General features: G+C 35.9%; 1 protein-coding gene across 1 annotated transcript in view; it reads right to left on the minus strand.

The window, feature by feature from the left end:
- Positions 1-649: 649 nt before the first annotated feature.
- The window catches only part of LOC143033069 (ionotropic receptor 21a-like), a 52007-nt gene continuing 36262 nt past the window's right edge, over positions 650-16394 (minus strand). Inside the window, exons 15-17 of the mRNA XM_076198267.1 lie at positions 4851-4953; positions 1173-1347; positions 650-717 (exon numbers count right to left, since the gene is read on the minus strand). Of these exons, the coding sequence (XP_076054382.1) occupies positions 650-717; positions 1173-1347; positions 4851-4953 (346 nt within the window). The remainder of the gene's footprint in view (positions 718-1172; positions 1348-4850; positions 4954-16394) is intronic.

Raw genomic sequence — 16394 nt, forward strand, 5'->3', positions numbered from 1 at the left:
ATGATCAGAGTAGACACCATGTAAGGATGGAATCTTTATTAAATGTACAACGTTTCGTATGTTGAAGCTCGTTCAAGGTCTTGAAAAAGGTTCAACAAGAAAACGTTGTACGTTTGATAATGGTTGCATTCTCATATAGTGTCTACTCAAACCATTCTCCTGCCAAATGTCATTTTAAATCATATTGTAGGATGTTCGAGCCTTGTATTATTTTCTTTTTCAGGCTTACGTTCCTGGATTGTATATGGTAATACGTTTGTATAAAAAATAGAAATAAGATAATATGATGATCATCTGGCTTCTACATAACGAAAACATCTCCAGATCGAATTAGGATTTGATAAGCCCTTCAAGGTGAGTAGAATTGCTTGACGAGAGTTAAAAAAATCCCGAAAAAATCATATGGTTGAGTTATTAGATATTTTTCTCCCTTTTTTTGTGACCGCTTTGTCCCTCTGAAATATGTGTAGATAAAAAGAATGATTTTATTCAGCTGAAGGAAACCACCTTCAGAACAGAAGGGTGAAATATAAAAATACTACAAAGAATTGCAAATATTAACATTACAATTTGTACTTAAAATACTTTAAGTCTTTTTTGTTTACTATCGGTTTAGAGGACATAAAATGAAGGCAAACTGTAGTAGTGATTATTGCCATATTGTCATTTCATGGGGTAAGATATCTTCTGGGGTTTCTGGACTGAAAGTAAGGAATACTACAAAGAATTGCAAATATTAACATTACACTTTGTACTTAAAATACTTTAAGTCTTTTTTGTTTACTATCGGTTTCGAGGACATAAATTAAGGCAAACTAAAAACGTGTGCGAGTAAGATACTTGGAGGGGAGTGTACAGACTAGATAATCTCAACTATTTTATGAGAGGGGATGAAGTACCACTATTGCTGGAAAAATAACGATTTAAAATCTTCAAATGAATGAGTGGAGTCTCGGAAGCAGTGTCGCAAGACACAGCACATCCACAGCAAGGCCGCTTTATTAAATCGGCAGATAATAAACAAGAAAACAAGCAAACAAACAGGAACCGAGTAGAGAGGAAAGGAAAAGAACGCTGCCTTGACGTTCCTCAAACGCGCCTAGTCATCCTGCTTAGTGGATGGCAATAAATTTTCAGGAAAATAAAAAAGAAGAGTCAGTGTTTAGTCTTACCAACGATGAAGTCATAGGTTTGGATAGGGCTGACTTTGTCATACTGACGATGACCCACTTGCTTGGAGAACTGCAACAGGAAGAAGGTGATGACAGAGGCTGGGATGGTGGTGGCGAAAATGGCCGAGAAACCTACCAAGCCGAGAGCCAAGAGACCCATCGTGGGAAGACTGGGCTTTACAGGCAAACCAAAAGGCGTGAAGTCTGCAACGAAATTGGAAATCAATGTAAAAAAAAAAAAAAAAAAAAAAAAAAAAAAGAAAAAATGTAAAAAATCAATGTAAAAAATCAATGTAAGAAGACAATGTAAAAAGTGGGGGGAGGGTAAAACGAATTTGGAAATAGATTTCCCAAATCAAATAAGGAAACAACATTAAACTGGGATTCTGCAAGAAAATTGGAAATTAATTTACCAAATCAAATAAGAAAACCAAAATAAACTGGGGGTCTGCAAGGAAATTGGAATGAATTTCTCAAATCAAACAGAAAAACAAAAAAATAAACTGGGATTGTGCAACGAAATTGAAATGAAATTCCCAAATCAAGCAACAAAACCAAATTTAACCGGGGGTCTACAAGAAAAATGGAAGTGAATTTCCCAAATTAAACAAGGAAACAAAATTAAGCTTGGATTCTGTTACGAAATTGGAAATAAAATTCCCAACTCAAACAATGGAATAAAGATAAACTGGAACCAACTTGAAATTAAATTTCGAAAATCAAACAAGAAAACAAATAAATTGAACAGCATTAGAATACAAAATAATGAATAAGAAAAAAAGGCTTGATGGAACAGAGAAACAAAGAAACACGGAAATAAAAGAAATTAGCAAATAAACACGAGAATAGAGGAACTAGGCAAGAAATACAAGGAAACGGGGAACAAAGAAATCAAGAAAAAAATAAAAACAAAAAATAACGAAATAGAAAAGACCAAGTAAACGAATAAACAACCAAGGAAATAAATAACCAATTAATCAAACAAATAACACATATACAGATGAACAGATAAAAAATTATCAAATAGACACATAAGTAACTAAGCAAATAGGCAGATTAATAACAAGAAAGCAAACAAAAAACATGAATCGAGTAGGCAGACAAATAGGAAAATAGAAAAAAATGAACAAAAACAAACAGAACCAAACAACCAAACGACCACCCGAGAAAAACAAGCAGACAATTAGAAAATAAATAAAAAAGTGAACATTGAAAATATAAACAAACAAGTAGGCATTGAATACAGTAGATATACAGGTAAACAAGGAAACAGACGGACAAGTAAACACATTAATCAATAAAAACAAGTACACAAACAAAGGAGCAAAGGAACAAGGAAGCAAAGGAAGAAGGAACCCTGGGATCTCGACGACAAAAACGGAACCTCACCTCGTCTTTGTGAAAAAAAACAAAAAAACAAAAAATCCCAAGGTCAACAGGTGGCTCGAGAAGGCCGTGGTCCAGCCAGGTACAAGTAATGTAAGTAATACAAAGTTGTAGATAAATAGATGAATGACTAGATTAATACATAATCGAGTAAATAAATAGGTCAACAACTAGATAAACAAATAGAAAAATAGATAAGCAAATAAGTAAATGAATGAATAAATAAATGAATTAATATAAATATCTAAATAAATAAATAAATAGATAAATAAATAAATGCATGAAGGAATGAATATGTAAACAAGTAGATGAATATTTAAATAGACATGTAAATGAATAAATAAGAAAATAAATAGGTAAATAAGTAAATAAACAAACAAATAACTAAATATATAACGAAGATAGATAAATAGATGGATTGACAGATAGAGACATAGATAAATAGATGAATAAATAAATAAGCATATAAACAAATAGAACAGATATAATGTAAATGCAGGTCTGGAGTAGGCCACAGCGGGCGTAACCTTTCTCACCCTTCGAGTGGCGCTGTGCCGTGCGCGCGCGGGTGCGTATGAGACTCGGCACCTTTCTCTCCCCTGTCCTGAAACCCGTCGCCAACCGAATAGAACCACCAGGCACACACGGCACAGCAATACCGTTGACAAGGAATTTCACGGCATTAAAGGAATCCATTAAAGTACAGACGGGAAGGAAGGAAGGAAGGAAGGAAAGAAGGAAGAAAGGAAGGAAGAAAGGGAGAGAAAAAAATGAGAGAGAGAGGGGGGGAGGGGGGGAGAGAGAGAGGGGGAGAAGGGGAGAGAGAGATAGGGAGAGAGAGAGATGGAGAGATGAAGAGAGGGAGACAGAGAGAGAGCGAGGGAGGGAGGGAGGGAGGGAAGGAGGGAGAGACGGGGAAGGAAGGAGAGAGGGGGGGAGGGAGAGAGGGGGGGAGGGAGAGAGGGAGGGAAGGAGGGAGGGGGAGAGGGAGGGTTGGAGGGAGGGAGGGTTAGAGGGAGGGAAGGAGTGAGAGAGGAAAAGAGGGGAGAAGAGAAGGAAAGAGGGAACAAGAGAGGGAAAGAGGTGGGAGGAGAGAGAAGGAGGAGAGAGGAGCGGGAAGGAAGGGGAAAGGAGAGGGAAGGAGGGAAGAGGAGAGGGAAGGAGGGGAGAGGATACAGAAGTAGGGGATAGGAGAGTAAGGAGGGAAGAAGAGAGAGAAGGAGGGGAGAGGAAACGGAAGGAGGTGAGAGGAGGTGGAAGAAGAGGAGAGGAGAGGAAAGGAGGGGAGAGAAGAGGGAAGAAGAGGGGAGGAGAAAAGGAAATAAGAGAAATAGAAGAAAATCAAATAAGTTTACTTTTTATGGATTTCCACGTTTCTGAATTTCATAAACCCTGTTCACTCGAGCGCACCTGCACAGCGCAAAAAATATCTCTTCCGGGTCACAGTTGGGCCAGTGGAGGAACAAAGAGATCTTGTGTCCTCCCTAATCGTCGCATCTGCCCTCACTGAGTCTCGAACTCAGCCCAGCCGCGCTTAAATAGACATCGCTAGACTTCTGCCTCAGGTATTCCGTTACACTCCTACCTACTTCCTCCTACACTTCCTCCTCCCTCCTCCTCCTCCCTCCTCCTCCTCTTCTTCCAGTCTTGTAAACATGTTTTTATGGCACGATATCAACGCACGGCAGACATTCTAGTATTTCTTTGGGTCCTTGAGGTCGGAGGTCTCCGCCATGAGATTTTTTTTTTTTTTTTGTGGCCGAACCTGTTACTTTTACCCTTTGTGCTTCACTTCCGATCTATGTTTCCTTTGCCGTGTTTAAGCAACTTGTTCACATGGATTTTCATTTGCCCTTTGTGTTAGGAGAGGCAAGTGGCAGTTACCAGTTACCTTCAGTTGCAAAATGAGATCGAGACAAGATGGCCGATTTTATAGATTCTGTTTTGCGTAAACGCAGATTTGTGTCATGTGGGATAAACAGGTGGGAAGAGAAGGCACAGAAACTCAGTCATTAAGAACATAAGAATGGAGGAGGCTGCAAGAGACCATAAGGCCTACATTAGGCATTCCATGTTCATTTGTACCCATCATCACCATCCAAAAAGTTATCTAACTTTCTCTTCAGTCACCAATAGTTTCAGCGCTCACTATATGGTTGCTAAGTCTGTTCCATTCATTAACCACTCTATTTGTAAACCATTTCTTGTCTATTTCCTTCTTGAAACTAAATTTGTCCAATTTAAATCCATTACTACGATTCCTGACATGTTGTCTTAATATGATCACCTTACCTGCACCAACCTTGTTGGAAGAGCAGCCGACTTTTGAGCAGAAGATCGCCGCTTCGAAGCAGATTTGTCTAAGTTACCAGGTACTCGCAAGATGGCTTCGTGCCTGCAGAAGGGTGATGAACTTCATGCATACTCCCCACACGCACACATCATACTCACCATACACACACCCCACACCACACTACACCACACCACACACACACACACACACACACACACACACACACACACACACACACACACACACTTTCAACGAACGGACGGCTTGAAGAACGTTCTGAAGAAAAGAGCAGATTGTGGATCCCAACGCAAAGAGAAGTGCCTTTTTGTATTTACAGGGTGGGGGGGAAATTGCTCGTGGGGTAGTGGGAAAGTAAGGAAAGAGGAGAAGGGGAGGGATTGCTGGGGAAATGGAAGGTAATGAGGAAGTAGAGGACTTGGTCCTAACAGACCGCCGAAAAGTAAACAAGCGACCACAAGACGAGCTGGAGGACGACGGAATGTCTAATAAGAATGTAAAGATTAGAAGTATAGATAGGAACAATACAGTAGAAAGTGATGAGAATATTTTCAAGGGATTTAAAGAGAGTGGGGGGGGGACACAAACCCCCCCCGACTGACAAGACTAGAGAAGAAGGTTGATAAGGTGATCGAGGACTTGGAGAGTAGGTTAGGTCATATGAACACCATTTTACAAAGGGTTGAAAGATTGGAAGAACTAGAAAAGGCGAATAAAAACTTAACTGATGAAATAGAAGACCTAAAAAGACAGTTAAGAGATGTAAAGGTGGAGAATGAGGAATTGAAGAAGAATAGTAAAGAAAACAGAGAAACGATAGCTAAAGAAAGTAAAAATTGGAAGAAAACCCAAGAAGGAAATAAGGTTTCATTCACTGACATAGTCAAACAGCAATTGAAAGAACATACTGAAGACTCAGTTATTAAAGTGATGAGACAAAAGGAGAATATAGTAAGAGATTTAGCAGACAAGAAGAAATGTATAATTATATTAGGAATGGAAGAGAAACACAACACAGATAGAACCACAAGAATCAAAGAGGAAAATGAAAAAGTAAGCCAATTACTAGAATCAGTTCAGGAAGATGAACCAGAAATTATGAAACAAATCGAAGAGAAATTTAGACTCGGAAAGTATAGCACAGACAAGACCAGACCAATTAAGATTAAATTCAAGTCACAAACAACGGCAGAGAATATCTTATCCAAAACAGGGAAACTAGCAACAAGTGAACAATACAAAAAGATATGGATAAAAAGAGAAATGAATTAAGAGGAAAGAGAGGAAGAAAAGCAGAAAAGACTGGAAGCTAAGGCAAAAAACGAGAACAGAACGGAGTTAGAGAAAGAGAGATTCTATTGGAGAGTAATGAACATGAAACTAAGGAAGTTCGACATACAAAAGAAAAACATAAGGGAAACAGAGAACACAATGGAAGTGGCAGAAAACTAAGAGTGTCTTACACAAATATAGATGGATTAATAACAGGATTGAATGAGCTGAATGATTATTTGAAAGAAAAAGAACCGGACATAATGGGAATTGTAGAAACAAAATTAAAAGGCCCACTACCACCCAACAGTGTAGGACATGATGCATACAATTATTGGATTAGAAACAGAGAGAAAAAGCAAGGGGGTGGAGTTATGTTCCTGACTAAGAGGGATATAAACGTGAAAGGTGTCATATATGGAAAGAATACAGTAGAGATGATTATGATAGAAGTGGAAGACAGAGATAAGAAGAGCAGAAAATTTGTGATAAATTATGTGCCTCCAAAAACAGCCTCATGGGAGGAGAGTGAACATAAAAGTATGTTAGAAGACACAAAGATAACATTAAATAAAATAATGGAAGATGGAGGAAGAATAGTTATGATGGGCGACTTTAATTGCAAAGAAATCTGCTGGGAAGAAATGACAGTAAAGGGTGGAGATGACTCATGGGGAAACGCTCTACTTGAGATGATTATTGACCACACAATGACACAATGGATACAGGAGAACACTAGGTATAGAAATGAAGAAGAACCATCGAGACTAGACTTATTAATTACATCTGAACCTAGAATAGTGGACAAGATTGAATATAAAACACCAATAGGTAAAAGTGACCACATATTGATTGAACTGGAACTTAATGAAGAAAAATATATCAAAAGAAATGAACAATATAGAAAAGGAAGAATGATGTATGAAAAAACAAACTTTGATAAAATAAGAGAATTCTTTCAACAAGAAAACTGGGAAGAAATATACAAAGAAGAAACATCAGTGGAAAAGAAATGGAATATTTTGAAAAAAATTTACAAAAAAGGAGTGGAAAAGTATGTCCCAAGACAAAAACAAGAAAAAGAATATGTAAAATGCTGGTACAACAAAAGTTGTAGGGAGTTAAAAGACAAAAGAGACAAAGCCTGGACCAGATGGAAAAAAGACAGAAAACCTGAAAAATTGAAAATATATACCAGTTATAGAAATGAATATGTACAAACGTGCAGTGAGGAAAAGAGAAAATATGAAAAAGACGTCATAGAAAAATGTAAAGATCAACCAAAACTATTCTACAGATTTGTAAACAATAAACTGAAAAACAAACAGGACTTGGAGAAATTAAGACAAGGGGGAGTTCAATACACTGAGGAAATGGAAATGGCGGAAATTATGAACAAACATTTTAAATCAGTGTTTACAAGGGAGAACATACAACCTGAAGAGATTGAATGGAAAGAGAAAGTCCCCCCTATAGAAAAAATAGAAGTATCAAAGAATGAAATATTGATACAATTGAGTAATCTTGATGTCAGAAAATCACATGGACCAGATGAAATAGCAAACTGGATTCTGAAAGAATGCAGGAATGAACTGGCAGACAAAATACATAGCATAATAAGCAGTTCCTTGAAAGAAGGAAAAGTTCCAGAAGATTGGAAAAAAGCAAATATAGTACCTATATATAAAGGAGGAAATAAAGAAGAACCTACCAACTATAGACCAGTCTCTCTAACAAGTACAATAGCAAAAATTTGTGAAAGAATTATCAAAAATAGATGGGTAAAATACTTGGAAAAAAACAACGTACTAAATCCAAGGCAATTTGGATTCAGACAAGGACGATCATGCGTCACCAATTTAATATGTTTCTATTCAAGGCTAATAGATATAATACAAGAAAGAGATGGATGGGCTGATTGTGCATTTCTAGACCTAAAAAAAGCTTTTGACAAAGTACCACATAAGAAGTTGCTTAAGAAACTAGAATCTGAAGGAGGAATACAAGGTAAATTACTAAATTGGATGGAAGACTTTTTGCAAGAAAGAAAAATGAGAGTAGTGATAAGAAACCAGCACTCAAAATGGAATGAAGTAATAAGCGGTGTCCCGCAGGGAACAGTCCTGGCCCCAATAATGTTTGCTATATATATTAATGATATGGATGAAGGAATTGAAAGCTATATGAGCTTCTTTGCAGACGATGCAAAACTACTGAAAAGAGTGAAAACTGAAGAAGATTGTGAATCACTACAGAGAGATCTAAATAAAGTACTGGAATGGAGTAAGAAGTGGGAGATGGAGTTCAATACAAAAAAGTGTAGTATAATGGAATTTGGAAAAAGCAAAAACAGAATAACAGGATCATATAATTTGGGAGAAGAGGGAATAAAAAAAGTAGAAAATGAGAAGGACCTGGGAGTCATTGTTATGAATAATATGTCACCTGAAAAACATATAAATAAGATTTTTGGAGAAACTTATAATTTAATAAGAACAATCAAAGTGGCATTTACATACCTGGATGAAGAAATGGTGAGGAAAATCCTAATCACCCTGATAAGACCAAGATTAGAATATGCAGCAACAATATGGTCACCAAGTACAAAAAAATGTATAAAAAAACTTGAAAGAATACAAAGAGCAATTACAAAACTGGCACCAACACTCTCAAAGCTATCATATGAAGAGAGACTACAAAAACTTGAACTACAGACACTAGAGCAAAGAAGAGAGAGAGGAGATTTGATAGCTATTTACAGAATCATGAAAGGCATAGAAATTACTGATAGAGAGAATCTGATAAAATGGGATGACAGAAATACAAGAGGACAAGGAAAGAAAATAAAAAAAGACAGCTATAGAAGAGATTTGAAAAAGAACAGCTTTCCACACAGAGTAATAGACAGTTGGAACAAGTTAGATGAGAAAGTGGTGTGTGCAAAAACAATACATGAATTTAAAAATTGTTTAGATAAAATGAGAAATGAAGACGGGACCCCACGAGCATAGCTCCCCTTCCCGTAAAATACAACTAGGTAAATACAACTAGGTAAATACACACACATACACACACACACACACACACACACACACACACACACACACACACACACACACACACACACACACACACACACACACACACACACTTTCAGCGAACGGACGGCTTGAAGAGCGCTCTGAAGAAAAGTGAAGATTGTGGATAACAACGCAAAGAGAAGTGCCTTTTTGTATTTGCAGGGGGGGGGAAATTGCTCGTGAGGTAGTGGGAAAGTAAGGAAAGAGGAGAGGGGGAGGGATTGCTGGGGAAATGGAAGGAAATGAGGATGTGGTGGACTTGGCCCAGGCAGACGGGCGTAAGGTAAACATGAAAAGACCACCGGACCAGCTCAGTGATGACGAAATGGCAAATAAAAATGTAAAGATTAGAAGTATAGAGAGGAGCAATACAGAAGAAAGTGACGAGAATATGTTCCAGGGATTTAAAGAGGGTGGGGGGGACACAACCCCCCCCCCCCCCGACTGATAAGACTAGAGGAGAGAGTTGATAAGGTGATCGAGGACTTGGAGCGTAAGTTAGGTAACGTAGACTCCATTTTTCAAAGAATTGAAAGGTTGGAACAACTAGAGAAGGCTAACAGAAACTTAACTGAAGAAATAGAGGACCTAAAAAGACAGTTAGGAAATGTAAAGGAGGAGAATGAGAAATTGAAGAAGAATAGTAATGAAAACAAAGAGAAAATAGCTACAGAAGCTAAAAATTGGAGAATAACTCAAGAAGGGAATAAGGTTTCATTCACTGACATAGTCAAACAACAATTGAAAGAACATAATGAAGACTCAGTTATTAAAGTGATGAGACAGAAGGAGAATATAGTAAGAGAATTAGCTGACAAAAAGAAATGTATAATTATATTAGGAATGGAAGAGAAACATAACCCAGATAGAACCGCAAGAATCAAGGAGGAAAATGAAAGAGTAAGCAGTTTATTAAAATTAGTCCAGGAAGATGAACCAGAAATTATAAAGGAAATTGAGGAAAAATTCAGACTCGGAAAATATAGTACAGATAAGACCAGACCAATTAAGATTAAATTCAGGTCACAAACAACAGCAGAGAAAATTCTATCCAAGACAGGGAAACTAGCAACAAATGATCAATATAAAAAGGTATGGATAAAAAGAGAAATGAATAAGGAGGAAAGAGAGGCAGAAAAGAAGAAAAGAATTGAAGCTAAGGCAAAAAACGAGGAAAGAACGGAGTCAGAGAAAGAGAGATTCTATTGGAGAGTAGTGAACATGAAAATAAAGCAGTTCGACATACTAAAGAAAAACATAAGGGAAACAGAGAATACAATGGAAGTGGCAGAAAACTAAGAGTGTCTTACACAAATATAGATGGATTGATAACAGGATTGAATGAACTGAATGATTATTTGAAAGAAAAAGAACCGGACATAATGGGAATTGTAGAAACAAAATTAAAAGGCCCACTACCACCCAACAGTGTAGGACATGATACATACAATTATTGGATTAGAAACAGAGAGAAAAAACAAGGGGGTGGAGTTATGTTCCTGACTAAGAGGGATATAAACGTGAAAGGTGTCATATATGGAAAGAATACAGTAGAGATGATTATGATAGAAGTGGAAGACCGAGATAAGAAGAGCAGAAAATTTGTGATCAATTATGTGCCTCCGAAAACAGCCTCATGGGAGGAGAGTGAACATAAAAGTATGTTAGAGGACACAAAGATAGCATTAACTAAAATAATGGAAGACGGAGGAAGAATAGTTATGATGGGCGACTTTAATTGCAAAGAAATCTGCTGGGAAGAAATGACAGTAAAGAGTGGTGATGACTCATGGGGAAATGCTCTACTTGAGATGATTACTGACCATTCAATGACACAATGGATACAAGAGAACACTAGGTATAGAAATGAAGAAGAACCATCGAGGCTAGACTTAATAATTACATCTGAACCTAGAATAGTAGATAAGATTGAATATAAAACACCAATAGGTAAAAGTGACCACATATTGATTGAACTGGAACTTAATGAAGAAAAATATATGAAAAGAAATGAACAATATAGAAAAGGAAGAATGATGTATGAAAAAACAAACTTTGATAAAATAAGAGAATTCTTCCAACAAGAAAACTGGGAAGAAATATACAAAGAAGAGACAACAGTGGAAGAGAAATGGAATATTTTGACAAAAATTTACAAAAAAGGAGTGGAAAAGTATGTCCCAAGTCAAAAACAAGAAAAAGAATATGTAAAATGCTTGTACAAAAAAAGTTGTAGGGAGTTAAAGGACAATAGAGACAAAGCCTGGAACAGATGGAAAAAAGACAGAAGACCTGAAAAATGGAAAATATATACTGGTTATAGAAATGAATATGTACAAAAGTGCAGAGAGGAAAAAAGAAAATATGAAAAAGATGTTATAGAAAAGTGTAAAGATCAACCAAAACTATTCTACAGATTTGTAAACAATAAACTGAAAAAACAAACAAGACTTAGAGAAATTAAGACAAGGAGGAGTTGAATACACTGAGGAAATGGAAATGGCAGAAATTATGAACAAACATTTTAAATCAGTGTTTACAAGGGAAAATATACAACCTGAAGAGATTGAGTGGAAGGAAAAAGTCCCCCCTATGGAAGAAATAGAAGTAACAAAGAATGAAATATTGACACACTTGGGTAATTTTGATGTCAGAAAATCGCATGGGCCAGATGAAATAGCAAACTGGATTCTGAAAGAATGCAGGAATGAACTGGCAGACAAAATACATAGCATAATAAGCAGTTCCTTAAAAGAAGGAAAAGTTCCAGAAGATTGGAAAACAGCAAATATAGTACCTATATATAAAGGAGGAAATAAAGAAGAACCTACCAACTATAGACCAGTCTCTCTAACAAGTACAATAGCAAAAATATGTGAAAGAATTATCAAAAGTAGATGGGTAAAATACTTGGAAAAAAACAACGTACTAAACCCAAGGCAATTTGGATTCAGACAAGGACGATCATGCGTCACCAATTTAATATGTTTCTATTCAAGGCTAATAGATATAATACAAGAAAGAGATGGATGGGCTGATTGTGCATTTCTAGACCTAAAAAAAGCTTTTGACAAAGTACCACATAAGAAGTTGCTTAAGAAATTAGAATATGAAGGAGGAATACAAGGTAAATTGCTAAATTGGATGGAAGACTTTTTGCAAGAAAGAAAAATGAGAGTAGTGATAAGAGATCAGCACTCAAAATGGAATGAAGTAATAAGCGGTGTCCCGCAGGGAACAGTTCTGGCCCCAATAATGTTTGCTATATATATTAATGATATGGATGAAGGAATTGAAAGCTATATGAGCTTCTTTGCAGATGATGCAAAATTACTGAAAAGAGTGAAAACTGAAGAAGATTGTGAATCACTACAGAGAGATCTAAATAAAGTACAAGAATGGAGTAGGAAGTGGGAGATGGAGTTCAATACAAAAAAGTGTAGTATAATGGAATTTGGAAAAAGCAAAAACAGAATAACAGGATCATATAATTTGGGAGAAGAAGGAATAAAAAAAGTAGAAAATGAGAAGGACCTGGGAGTCATTGTTATGAATAATATGTCACCTGAGAAACATATAAATAAGATTTTTGGAGAAACTTATAATTTAATAAGAACAATCAAAGTGGCATTTACATACCTGGATGAAGAAATGGTGAGGAAAATCCTAATCACCCTGATAAGACCAAGATTGGAATATGCAGCAACGATATGGTCACCAAGTACAAAAAAATGTATAAAAAAACTTGAAAGAATACAAAGAGCAATTACAAAACTGGCACCAACACTCTCAAAACTATCATATGAAGAGAGACTACAAAAACTTAAACTACAGACACTAGAGCAAAGAAGAGAGAGAGGAGATTTGATAGCTATTTACAGAATCATGAAAGGCATAGAAATTACTGATAGAGAGAATCTGATAAAATGGGATGACAGAAATACAAGAGGACACGGAAAGAAAATAAAAAAAGACAGCTATAGAAGAGATTTTAAAAAGAACAGCTTTCCTCACAGAGCAATAGACAGTTGGAACAAGTTAGATGAGAAAGTGGTGTGTGCAAAATCAATACATGAATTTAAAAATAGTTTAGATAAAATGAGATATGAAGACGGGACCCCACGAGCATAGCTCCCCTTCCCGTAAAATACAACTAGGTAAATACAACTAGGTAAATACACACATTTGGATTAAACGACTCTTCTTATGGGATTTGAACCCTAAGCTATACATTACAAGGTGTGTGTTTGTGTGCGTGTGTGTATTTACCCAGTTGTATTTACCTAGTTGTATTTTACGGGAAGGGAAGCTATGCTCGTGGTGTCCCGTCTTCATATCTCATTTTATCTCGACTGTTTTTAAATTCGTGTATTGTTTTTGCACACACCACTTTCTCATCTAACTGTTCCAAATGTCTATTACTCTGTGGGGAAAGCTGTTCTTTTTCAGGTCTCTTCTATAACTGTCTTTTTTTTTCTTTCTTTCGGTGTCTCCTTGTATTTCTTTTATCCCATTTTATTAGACCCTCTCTATCAATAGTTTCTATGCCTTTCATGATTCTATAAATAGTTATCAAGTCTCCTCTCTCTCTTCTTTGCTCTAATGTCTGTAGCTCAAGCTTTGCTAGTCTCTTTTCATACGATAGTTCTGAGAGTGTTGGTGCCAATTTTGTAATTGCTCTTTGTATTCTTTCAAGTTTTGTTATACACTTTTTGTACTTGGTGACCACGTCGTCGCTGTTTATTCCAATATTGGTCTTATCAAAGTGACTAGTATTTTCTTCACCATTTCATCATCCAGGTATGTAAATGTCACTTTGATTGTTCTTATCAAATTATAAGTTTCTCCAAAAATTTTGTTTATATGTTTCTCAGGTGACATATTATTCATAATAATGACTCCCAGGTCCTTCTCATTTTCTATTTTTTTTATTCCTTCTTCTACCAATTTATATGATCTATTCTTTTTTTGCTTCTTCCAAACTCCATTATAGTACACTTCTTAATATTGAACTCCATCTCTCACTTCCTACTCCATTCCCATACTTTATTGAGATCACTCTGTAGCGACTCACAATCTTCTTCAGTGTTCACTTTTTAAAAAAAAAATTGCATAATCCGCAAAGAAGCTCATATAACTTTCAATTCCTTCATCCATATCATTAATATATAGAGCAAACATCAGTTTTGGTTGATCTTTAAATTTTTCTGACATCTTTTTCGTATTTTCTCTTTTCTTCTCTGCACACTTGTACATATTCATTTCTATAACTAGTATATATTTTCAATTTTTCAGGTATTTTGTCTTTTTTCCATTTTATCCAAGCTTTATCTCTTTTTCTCTTAACTCCTTACATCTTTTGTTGTACCAACACTTTACATATTCTTTTTCTTACTTTTGTCTTGGGACATACTTTTCCACTCCTTTTTTATAAATTTTTGTCAAAATATTCCATTTCTCTTCCACTGTTGTTTCCTCCTTGTGTATTCTTTCCCATTCTGCTTTTTGAAAGAATTCTCTTATTTAATAAAAAAAAAAAATTCATACATCAATCTTCCCTCTCTATATTGTTCATTTTTTTATGTATTTTTCCTCATTTAGTTCCAGTTAAACCAATTTGTGGTCACTTTTACTTATTGGTGTCTTATATTCAATCTTTTCCACTATTTCAGGTTCTGATGTGATTATTAGGTGCAGATTCGATGGTTCTTCCTCATTTCTATACCTAGTATTCTCTTGAATCCATTGCGTCATTGTATGTTCTCCACCCTTCACTGTCATCTCTTCCCAGCAGATTTCTTTACAATTAAAGTCACCCATTATAACTATTATTCCTCCATCTTCCATTATCTTATTTAGTGTTATCCTTGTGTCTTCTATCATACTTTTGTGTTCACTCTCTTCCCACGAGGCCGTTTTAGGAGGCACATAATTTACTACAAACTTCCTGCTCTTCCCATTCTTGTCCTCCACTTCCATCATAATCATCTCTACTCTATTCTTTCCATATGTGACATTCCTCACACTTATATATTTCTTAGTCAGGAACATAACTCCACCCTTTTGTTTTACCTCTCTGTTTCTAATCCAATAATTATATGCTCCATGTCCTACACTGTTGGGTGGTAGTGGACCTTTCAGTTTGTCTCTACAATTCCCATTATGTCCGATTCTTTTTCCTTCAGATAATCATTCAATTCGTTGAAGCCTGTTATTAAGCCATCTATATTTGTGTAAGAAACTTTTAATTTTCTGCTACTTCCACTGTGTTTTCCGTTTCCCTTCTGTTTTCCTCTGCTATGAACCATTTCCTCACTTTCATATTCACTACTCTCCAATAGAATTTCTCTTTTTCTGACTCTGTTCTTTTCTCGTTTTTTTCCTTTGCTTCTAGTCTTTTTTGTTTTCTCCTCCTTTCCTCTTTATTCATTTCTCTTTTTATTCATACCTTTTTATATTGCTCACTGTCTGCTAGTTTCCCTGTTTTTGCTAAGATATTCTCTGCTGTCGTTTGTGACCTGAATTTAACCTTAATTGGTCTGGTCTTATCTGTATTGTATTTCCCGAGGGTATACATTTCTTCTATTTGTTTCCCTATTTCTGGTTCATCTTCTTGAACTACTTCTAATATATTATTTATTTTTTCCTATTCCTCCTTTATTCTTGTAGTCCTATTTAGATTATACTTCTCCATCCCTAATATAACTATACATTTCTTTTTATACGCTCTCTTACTATTTTCTCCTCCCTCATCACTTTAATAACTGTGTCTTCAGTTTTTTCTTTCATCTGCTGTTTCATTATACCTCTAAATTCAATTTTATTGTTCTCTTGTACTTTTTTCCAACCACTTACCTCTTTTGCTATGGACTCTTTATTCTCTTTATTACTCCTCTTCAATTCTTCATTCTCTTCCTTTACTTCTCTTGACTGTCTTTTTAATTTACTATTTCTTTAGTTAGGTTTTGATTCTCCTTCTTTAGTTCCTCCAGCTTATCAACTCTTTGAGGAATTGATTTTATTTGGTTAAACTTAGCTTCTCAATTTTCATTTCTTTTAGTTTCTCTAAATTTACGAGTCGCGGGAGGTTGTCATTTTCTCCCTCATTAAATCCATGGAAATAGTTATCTTCACCTTCCATTGCGCTGCTCTTATCTATATTTCTAATTTTTA

Source organism: Oratosquilla oratoria, chromosome 15 (assembly GCF_046742065.1).
Source record: "Oratosquilla oratoria isolate Oo_2021 chromosome 15, ASM4674206v1, whole genome shotgun sequence".
In the NCBI taxonomy this organism is placed as follows: Eukaryota; Metazoa; Arthropoda; class Malacostraca; order Stomatopoda; family Squillidae; genus Oratosquilla; species Oratosquilla oratoria.